Source organism: Oncorhynchus kisutch, linkage group LG12 (assembly GCF_002021735.2).
Source record: "Oncorhynchus kisutch isolate 150728-3 linkage group LG12, Okis_V2, whole genome shotgun sequence".
Taxonomy (NCBI): domain Eukaryota; kingdom Metazoa; phylum Chordata; class Actinopteri; order Salmoniformes; family Salmonidae; genus Oncorhynchus; species Oncorhynchus kisutch.
Window position 1 is genome coordinate 51470344 of NC_034185.2, and position 10361 is coordinate 51480704.

At 44.0% G+C, this 10361-nt stretch overlaps 2 protein-coding genes across 5 annotated transcripts; both read right to left on the reverse strand.

Moving 5' to 3' along the window:
- Positions 1–2718: 2718 nt before the first annotated feature.
- tmem109 (transmembrane protein 109) lies at positions 2719–4954 on the reverse strand. The gene is made up of 3 exons (XM_020496063.2): positions 4471–4954; positions 4147–4249; positions 2719–3365 (listed from the first exon to the last, which is right to left on the reverse strand). The coding sequence occupies exons 1-3, from the start codon at positions 4669–4671 to the stop codon at positions 2992–2994; spliced, it is 678 nt and encodes a 225-aa protein (XP_020351652.1). The 5' UTR covers positions 4672–4954; the 3' UTR covers positions 2719–2991.
- Positions 4955–6614: 1660 nt separating this feature from the next.
- si:dkey-9i23.14 (L-asparaginase) lies at positions 6615–9336 on the reverse strand. Of its 4 annotated transcripts, none has more exons than XM_020496066.2 (7): positions 9147–9336; positions 8608–8744; positions 8383–8478; positions 8123–8283; positions 7896–7979; positions 7564–7726; positions 6615–6899 (listed from the first exon to the last, which is right to left on the reverse strand). In XM_020496066.2, the coding sequence occupies exons 2-7, from the start codon at positions 8740–8742 to the stop codon at positions 6747–6749; spliced, it is 792 nt and encodes a 263-aa protein (XP_020351655.1). In that variant the 5' UTR covers positions 8743–8744; positions 9147–9336; the 3' UTR covers positions 6615–6746. The 4 variants fall into 4 exon arrangements, with proteins under 4 accessions (XP_020351655.1, XP_020351654.1, XP_020351656.1 ...); XM_020496065.1 differs by lacking the exon at positions 9147–9336 and adding an exon at positions 9029–9097; XM_020496067.2 differs by lacking the exon at positions 9147–9336 and adding an exon at positions 8954–9042.
- Positions 9337–10361: the final 1025 nt, after the last annotated feature.

A 10361-nucleotide genomic window follows, 5' to 3' on the forward strand; every position in this document is an offset into this window, starting at 1 on the left:
ACCCTCGTAGTCCTCCTGTCAGGTGTGGAAATCCTCATAAGAAACAAGGAAGAGAAAGAGTGTGACAGTGTTTTGTTTCAGTGCTTCAGCCCCCACAGTGGAATGGCCCCCTGCCCAACCAGCCACAGTAGAATCCTGGGGCTCCTCCGATGGTAGGGCTTTATACTCTTCTCTACTCTATTCTACCCTACACTCTTAGAAAAATTGATTCCAAAAGGGTTCTTCGAAGGTCCCTATACGAGAGCCCTTTTTGGTTTCAGGTAGAACCCTTTTGCGTTCCATGTACAACCCTCTGCAGAAAGGGTGTGAGTGTGAGGGGTATGCTCCAGTGATGTACAGCGCCCCCTCCGGGAAGGAGGTGGAGAACATGTTTCCAGCTGATCCCCCTCCTTGCCCATCCACCACCCTAGGTCAGTCCTCACTCACCCTCTCATACACACACACACACACCCTCTCACACACATATACGCACACCCTCTGACATTGTTCCTCCCTCCTCCCCCCCATGGACACAGGAAAAAACTCCCCCGCCAACTTCCTGTAGAATCGATCCAATCGGTTAATGTAGCCACAGCTCCGGGCCGGTACGGCTCAGTGACTGTTATATGGGTTGGGAGAGGAAGCAGTATGTTGTGGATGTAGCTGTGAGCTAGACGACATTGCCCCTCAGATCACCTATCCACTGTTATTTTTCTAACATAAGACATTGTATTGTACCTTCTACAAGGCCGTATTTAGATTACCCCTGTTAAACCATGGGGCCTGTTTGCAATTCAGCCAATCGTGAAGAACTGACTACTTCAAAATGGAATTGCCTCAATGGCACAGCCCATGCTGTCACGGATGCTCGAATGGCACATATACAAAGATGAGTCCTCTATCTCTATGGTGTGGCCTTACATTTTTGTAACGTGTCATTTTTCAAACTCAATGGTGAAGATGGTATCGATCAAACACTCTGGTCGTGTTCCCCTGCTGAGACGTTACATGCATCAACCAATGGTTGCGTGCCACGTCATCGACTGTGCCGTCGGGCACCCGATAGCTAAAACATAGGGTTTAGCTGATACGTAAAATAGCTATCCAAGAGTTGTAAGAACTGGCATTCGTCAGCAACGTCTGAGGAGAGGAGCACAACCGATAACTGCCTTTCAGGGCTCTACCTGGAACCAAAAATGGAGACAGCTGAAGAACCTTCTTGGAATCATTTTTTTTCTTAGATTTTCATTATCCAATCAGAACCCACATCCCACCTAATCATACAATCAGAAGCCACTAGGAAAACTCATCATCCACTCAAGATAGACCAAGCAAACCTCTCCGCCTGTCGGGTAGGTAGCTAATTGCCGGTAGCTACTTCCTGTTGTGTATATTTAAAGAGTGTATACAGTATATATGCAAATATGAACAGAAATGCCTTTCCATGCCAAAGTATAGCTGTTTGTTATTATATGCATGGTGCACCATTTTAGTACTACATATGAAACTACTGTCATTTCAACAGGGTTTGTAGAGTTAAATAACTTTTAGGCAGCTTATTAATACATTGGGAGGGTTCTATTTTATTAAGATGTTGTATCGTCTGCGTAAAATCCTATTTATCATATTTAATGTATTTTATATAATGATGCACTCCTGAAGGTTTTACAGACAGCGGGATGCATTCGAGCGGATCACTTTTGTCAAGTGCGTTGAATTATGGGGACACAAATGATCCCACTTGTGCCGACATGTCGACTGCGTGAACTTTGCAAAAATCATGTGATCAAAGGTCGTGAAGTTTTGACTGCACGTTTCTGCAGTTGCTCTTCACCGACTTCACCCTGCAGCCATCACCTGCATTGCGGGAGGCTCTATTGTCCACCAATCATTAGGCTGTTTTTGTTTGACCCGCACGAACATGACCAAAGACATGACTGAAACAGGAACCAACTTTGCCTCGATTTATATATACAGTGGATATATAACAAAATGAATGTGATATGTCTCTCTCATTGTTTGTACAAAGTACACACATTTGATTACAAATTATGATTGTGTGATATGAGAGTTGGAGACAAAGAAATACTTTTATAACAATGGCACACTGCTATTTGTTGTAAAACCACGTGTCCAACTTTTGGCTGTCGCATTTGCTCCTCCCCCGATTTCACTCCTCGGATTTCGTCTAGTCGTTTGCTTAAGCCTCACCACGCAAACGCACCCGGTGCCTTCATCTCCTCTACCAAAGGGAGATTGTCCTGGGGGTGTATTCATAAGTGCACAATGAAGCAAACAGTTTTGTACTGGAAACATTTATTTTGGGGACAAATTCAGTTAGTCCCTACCCGTTTCAACCTGGTTGCTTCCTTTAGGTTCCTAATGAATATACCCCTGGTCGGGTCAAGGGGTGAGAAAAATTTATTCTACATGATTATATTCAGGGACAGGGCATTTCCAGACCATGTAACCAGAACTGGATAAACTCCTGGCCTTAGTTGGTCAAGGGGAGAATATCAATTGGATAAGGTCAGATGCCACTTGCTCAAGCTCTTGGAGTCACTTTTAAAATGTTTTTCCAGAACTGCTTTTCTCACCTTCTCATCCCACGACACACCCACTTTAAAGGAATGGACAGATCTGTAATGTAGGTAATAGGAAGTATGTATTTGTTTTATTAGATAACTTGTTTGTGTTATGTGAGGAAGTGAGGAAGAAAATGATTTCCAACGCCATATCGTCAGACCTTATGGAATGTTTTTATTCTACAAATATCAATAGTATTTATAGCAGAATAGTCCGTGGGAAATGCACATATCCACCTTAATAAACAGAAATTACATTGTCTGTCTCCTTGAAAACAAGCTAATCAGCTGTCAGTTCTGTTTCATCACACAAAAGAACTATAGGATCTTTAAGAAAAAAGGCAAATACTTTATGCAAAACGATACCAAAACATTTGTAAACAAAACGTTATGTACAATGTCGTGATTATGTTCAAAACAAGGCCTTTCAATTCCCATCCATCCATCCCTCACTCCTCCTCTCCATTTCTCTCACTTGTCTCTCTAGCACCCTCACTTGATCCTCCAGGTCGGTTTTGTCTCCGCCGGTGCCAGAATGCCCTATACCCAGTAGGACGCAGACGCTCACCAGGCCGGCCAATCGCAGCGCCGTAGTCTCTGTTTCAGCGCTGCGGTCACTTAGGATCAGGCCAAACAGTCCTAAAACCACACCCAGCTTCAGTAGCCACAGGACCCGCCTCAAAGTGGATGCCACCAAGCGGAAGGCCAGGGACAGCAGCCAGTAGCCAATGAGAGCCAGCAGAAGCCACTGACCGATATAGACCACAGCATCTGGGGTGATACTGTTAATAGGCATTTGAACTGGAGGAGAGAAAGAGAGAGATACATGATATTAGTGCATTTTTTCTAGCCTAGTATTCTTAAAAATGCTTCCTCGTCTCCATTCTAAGATGTGGCAAAAACATAGCAACACACTGCTAAGACTATGTAATTATTATACCGGTAGGTTATAGTCACAAAGCCTAGTAGGTTACTTTTGGCATTGTGGAAAAAAAGGTTTGCCCGTCTGGCACACACACCTAATCCAGGGCATGTCTGTTAGTGCATAAAGGGCTCCCTTAGCAGGTCAGACTTTCATCCAGTTGTGTTGTGTGTGTGTGTCTACAGAGAACATTGACAGTAAATTACAATGTGAGAGTGTCTAGTACTGTACGTGGGTTGTGTGTTGATGTTGCACAATATGGGATCAATCAACAGATGACATAAGAATGATTTACTTGAAATTATTATTTTTGTATTGACAACTGTCTGTTCCATTATTGAATAGTGCACTGGTTATCAGCCCTGGGGAGCTACAGGTTGTACAGGTTTTTTATGCTCCAGCCCAGCTCTAACACACCAGATCCAACTAGTCAACTGCCCATCAAGACATTGATTAGGTGTGTTAGTGCTGGGCTGAAACAAAAGTCTGCACATGACATGATTTAGCTCTCTGGGAACAGTATTGGTGACTGACTGGAGTATTGCATTAGCTTTCTGGGCCTGGTATTCATAAAGTGGGAAGAGGAGTGCTGATTTAGCATCCGTGTTGCCTTTAATATTATAATGATGAATAATGAATGGTCCTAGAGCAGGTGTTTACCATCAACTCCTGCTGCCCTCAGGAACTGGGTGAGGTACTTCATAACCACATTTGCGACACTGGCCGCTACCGCAGCCAGATACTTGACCAACCGAAAGAAACACTGACAGGAGAGAGAGAGAGAGTTGATATAGGGTTCTGTTTGAGGCAAACACATGGGTCCCTAAATACGGAAATAAAACAAGCAAGGGTTCCCGTACAGGCCGACTTGTTGCTACTCGCACCTACCTAATTCGACAAAAGAACTGACATCATTAGACTAAGATTTTATGATACATACTACTGTTAAATTTAATTTAGAGCAGGCTATTCTTTGTGCCTCACCTTCTGTGCAGTTTCAACAGACCGCGCCCCAACAAGGTGGACCAGGTAACTGTGCGCCTCCTGGGACAAATCCGTGAGCGTCTCCCGGAGGACTTGCATCATTCCCGGGGAATAGTTAAATGACTTCTCGAAGCGACTATATTCTCCCGAACAAGAAACTACCACGGTACTCAGCACACACAAGACGAAACACACTTTCATTGTTTCAGACGCCTTATGTAAAGTCAAAAGATTAAAAAAACATCCAAAGTCAAAAGATTTAGTTGAATATAGTTTCACTGCATAACCATATGCTACAACAATCTAAACTAGTCACTCTACAGACAGAAACATATTGGCTACAGTGTAGCCTATGTCTTACATATGGAAAGAAAGAAAAAAATTGTCTAACTACAGTTTCCAGGATATAGAAAGTAGGCAGGCCAACACAAAATGTACTACAGTAGTTGCGTTGCCCTTCTTCATCTTTAAGTTTTATTGGCAAATCGCAATCAACTGACAAGTGCATACACCGCCACCTACTGTACTGGAGTGTGACGACCTATCTATACCACTACAGTATATTCTCTTGATTAACCCTGAATTTCTAATCAAATAAAATAACTCCGTGCAAACCTCACCACTCCCATCACCCCCACCCAAAATGCTACCCACTCCCGTCCAACCTCTGACCCTGTCAAACAACCTCTCCCTTTCTACACACATTTCACAAAATAGTAATACATGTTCAACCGTTTCCAGCCATTGCACATTCTAGTACCATGTTTCCTATCAATTTCAAAGATGAATTCAATCCCGTATGCCCTAATCTCATTTCCCCCTTATGTTCTCATTCAATGACACTCCCGTGACACTCCACATCTCCCGTAAAAATGTCATTGTACTATAAAAGTGTCTGCCCTTCCTACTTTCATCCCATTGCTGGCAAAGGCAATCTAACCCATTTTTTCGAATGAATGTTTTAAATTCTCCTAACTGCACCTGTATATCCACAATAGTGCTTTTCACTGCTCCTTTTGCTGTTCTATCTACTATATTATTTCCATAATGGGGCGGCAGGGTAGCCTAGTGGTTAGAGCGTTGGACTAGTAACCGGAAGGTTGTGAGTTCAATCCCCCGAGCTGACAAGGTACAAATCTGTCGTTCTGCCCCTGAACAGGCAGTTAACCCACTGTTCCCAGGCCGTCATTGAAAATAAGAATGTGTTCTTAACTGACTTGCCTTGTTAAATAAAGGTACAATAAAACAACAATAAAATAAACTCCTGCATGAGCCGGAATCCAACCGAACTAAATGTCAATGTAATTTCTTTGTAATCCCAATAACTGCATCATTACTTCTAACCATAAATCATCGCGTTCTGACTTTCCAGATCTTAAACTACACAAAACCGCTGCAGAGTTCGAACATATTACTACTCTTCTTGGTTGCACCTCCTCTATCCATTGCAATCCAACAATTATCGCAAACATTTCTGTTGAATATACAAACCATTTGTTAGACTTGCATAGATTAGCATCGAACTCAAGAATAAATACACTTGCTCCCGTCTTCCCATTCATCGTATCCTTTGAACCATCTGTATACACTGCAATACAATAATACAACTGATTACTAATATTGATCGACTATTATTCCCTCATTATCTTCTTCACACCACTGTTTATTTTTCTTCGATCAGGCTAAAATCAAGTTAACATTCCCTAGCCTTCTATTTGCAATTTAAATGAGGGTTTGCGTAGACTGGATGGAATTCCTGAAACGTAGACGCCGTAAAACCTGCCCCCCTGGTAGAAAAAAGGAAGCAGGGCACGCTCGCCACCTACTGTCAAGTCGACAGTAGCTTACCCTGCAGGTCGCAACGTTTTAGAACGTTCCCGATTGAAATAGGCCATGTAGAACAGACATGCTCCTCTGACATGAATCATAAGGATTCACATTAGCTCTGTTCATGTCATTTCTATCTGCAACGTTCGACAACGTTTGGCAGTTGACGGCCCCAAATGTATTTTATTTTATACCAACCTTTATTTTTATACCCTCATCTCCTGTTGTTGTCTATTTGCTCGACCAATTAAAAATATGTAGTAGTACTAGGCCTATATATCATACACAAAATAGCTCAAATAAAAGTCTGAACAAAATAAGTAAAATTAAAGTTGATTTATTAAAGTGTTATCATGGGCCCGGGTGTTTATTTTATTCCCTATGGCCCTGGTCAAAAGTAGTGCACTATATAGGCAATAGAGTGGGACACATTTCAGGGTCTTCTTCCATTACTTGTTCCTCTGGGCTTGGGCCTTGCAGGTCAGGTAGGCCAGCTTGGTGGTGAGCTGCTCAGTGAAGAGGGGGTGGAACGCCAGCATGATCCTCAACATGTTGCCTTTACGGGCCTCGTCCACCGGAGTCTGGCCCCAGATATCTATCTCCTGGGTGGGAGGGGAGGAGAGGAAAGAGAGAAGGAAGGGCAGGAGAGGGAAGGACATGAGAAGAGAGGTGAGGTAAGGTGGGGGAGTGGATCAGACTTCGAAGGTGAATTTGGAAAAAGGACATTCATTTCAATTGTCAGATGTAGTGGTGGTATGTTGAGGATGCTGCTGAAACTCTAACTGTAGAGTAAAAACACTGAGGTGGCATAACGGCCCAGTTGCTACTTTGGTGAAGATTAAACTACTACCTCTTTTACCTCTCCTACTCCACCCTGAGATGAGCAGGGTCACACTGTAGAAAAACCTTTCAAAACATTGTGCAACGGAAAACGTGTTTCTTAAAGGACAAGTTGAGATAGTACCTCCCTGTTTCAGCCTGTTTGCTTCCGTTTAGTGCCTAGTGAGTGAACATGACCCTGGTTCTTACCAGAGGGTGGCCCCATACTGCCCCCACGGCTTCTTATACCTCACACCTCCCCTTCCGTCTAACCCATTTGGTAGATCAGGGGCTGTATTCACTAGGCACGAAATGGAAGAAAACGGATCGGAATTTTGAGGAACTGGGTTATCTGAACTTGTCCAATAAGAAATGCTTGTTTTCGTTTTTTCAGTTGCTCAGAGTTTTGCTACATTTTTCACTAATGAATATGACCCTGGTTCTTACCAGCGGGGTTGCCCCATACTCCAGCAGCTTGCGGACCATGACTGTGTCCCTCATCTTGACAGCCAGGTGCATGGCCGTGCGTCCATTGTAGTCCTTAGAGTCCATGTCCACTCCAGACAGCGCCCAGGCATGAAGCAGCTGGTAGTCTTTCTTGGCCACTGCCCTGAGAGGGAGGGAGGGGGGTGGGAGAGGGAGGGAGATGGTGGGAAATGGGAGGAGGGGGAGAGAGAGAGACGTGGGTCAATATTTCTATAACAAGAGTGGCATCTTATTTTTGAATAATGAAAGCACGACTCAAAATGGTTCATGTTAATGAATAAGGAGTTACTCACTGCAGCAGCTCCACGCCGATCCTCACTGCGGGCATAGCCAGTGACGCCTCTCTCATCCTCAGGAACTTGATGACGTCATAATGCCTGACATGCAAATGTGAGTCACCATTATCTGGCTTTAGTGTGTGATGCTTTCAATGTTGCTTTATTAGTCCACTTCTAGACTTATTCCAGGTAGGCTACTTACAACGATGCTTTGACAAAGCAGAGCAGGGTTAGTGGGCTACCTGTTGATAATGGCCAGGCGTAGGGGTGTGTTTCCGAAGCGGTCTTTCAAATGCTGCGAGGCTCCTTTGGCCAGCAGGTACTTGACCATGTCCAGGTTACCGATCTCACAGGCCTTCAGCAGTGGTTTGGTGCCGTCATAGTCCCCACAGTTCACATCCATCTGGGGGGGGGGGTATATGCAAGACAAGTGTGTGTGTGAGAGAAGAAACTGTACCCAAATAAAGAAAACACAGACACACACACACACACTACTGCAGACATTTTCTAGGATCTCCTGGAGGGAGAGGAAGTCGTTGCTCTCGACAGCTCCGTTAGCGAAGGAGGGAAGCAACTCTCCCAACAGTCCCTTGCGCTCCTGAAGGAAACACAAAGAGTTGAACCAGGTATTTATCATCATGGAGTAGGTGTGCAAGTCAGGTGTAACATCACTGATAAATGGACAAATGGGTCTATCCAAATTATAGGTGAACTCATATGGCCTTGCCTCTATGTCCTTGTTCCGCAGCCAGCTGAGCTCTAGGACCTTGCCCAGCCATTGCAGAAACTTCTTGTCCCTGATCACAGGGCCTGCAATCACGATCGGTTTTAGGCTGAGATCCCTCGCTTGGGTTTTCTCCATAGCTGTGACAAAGAGCATGTGGTGTGTGTTACGATAGATAAACACGCAGAATGGGTCAAATATCAAAGCTACCGAGCTATCTAGCTACTCTGCTAACGTTACTAGTAGCTAGCTAGCACATCAAGTTCAGGTAGCTAAGCTAATTGCAGCACTTAGCTATCTTCTCTCTCCTGCACATTGAAGTGGTGAACTAACTAAAGTAGCTTACTACCTTTCTATAGTATCACGTTACTTTACAAACATTGATCAGTTAGTTTATTAGAGGTATTAGAGCTTGTCAACAAACCAACACAACCGTTGGAGGGCGCGCGAGATGAATGGCCAGGTTATTTTGTTGCTTTTGTTTTACAACTGGTCATGTCCACTAGGTGGTAGCAAAGCCATATATTGATCTAAATACGAACCTCTTTTGGTGGCGCAAAATGACAAATGTGCACACACTTGTTCTTCGACCAGATACAGTAGATTCAATTCACTATTTGTAAAGATCTTGGGTTGTTTAGGCAAGAAAACAAAAGTTCACCCTGTTGCTGTCAATTGTCAGTGAAAGCAATGGGATATTTGTGGCCGTTGGACAGAAGTCTTCCGTGTACTGAAAATTCCTTGGCAGAAAGAACAGAGATATGTAACTAGGCTACTCAAATTACAAATAAAGACGTCTTCCCTTCTGATACCAGGGAGATGTTCAGAGAGAGGGAAAAAGAGGGAGGGAGAGAAAATAATAATGTATATTTATTTATAAAGAGCTTTTAATATTTGTCCCTCTTAAATAAAAAACAAATGTAATAATGCAGTGAATAAGTAAATGTAAAGAGCGAGAAAGAAGGATATAGAAAAAAAGGAGGTGAGGAAGGGTGGATGGAAAAAGAGAGGGGTGGATTGTGTGTGGGAGGGAGAGTGTGGGATGGAATGGAAGAGGGGTCCAGAGAGAAACAAAACATTGAGTTTTTTGAATAATCTGGAGTCAGACTCCATCAAAGCAGTGAACGGCTCAGCCACTCCACTACCCTGTAACCCTGCCCCCCTCCCAAATGGCACCCTATACCCTATACAGTGCACTACTTTTGACCAGTAGTGCACTATATAGGGAATAGGGTGCCATTTGGGCCACATTCCATGTCTCTGAAAGGAGAGACTGTGAGGGAACAGAACAGGAAGAGATGAGGGAGGGAGGTCAGGAGGTCGGCAGCTGGACGGCCCAGTCACATTGTGTGTGTGTGTGTGTGTGTGTGTGTGTGTGTGTGTGTGTGTGTTTCGAATGGATAGAGACGAGAGTGGAATCTCTCTGGCCTAGTGCCTAGAATGGGAGAAAAGGCTTTGATTCGAACGATACTAGGAAGTGTACTGTACATGGGAGCCAACCAAAATGAAGTCAACAGTTCCAAATGGTTCCATTCAGTTCCATCCATTCACTGGAGGTTCCATCTGGCTCCCAGAGCACATCCATAACCTAGTGACAGAAACACTTCCTGGAGAATCTTAAGAGGACATTTTTGATGACATTGCTGTCTAAACCTTCTTCATGTTGTTCTGTCATTCTAGGCATTCTAGCGTCCTGTCCATGAGGTGTACTTGTACATCACGCTGCCTCACGCTGCAGAAACAGGCGATAGGCTCCA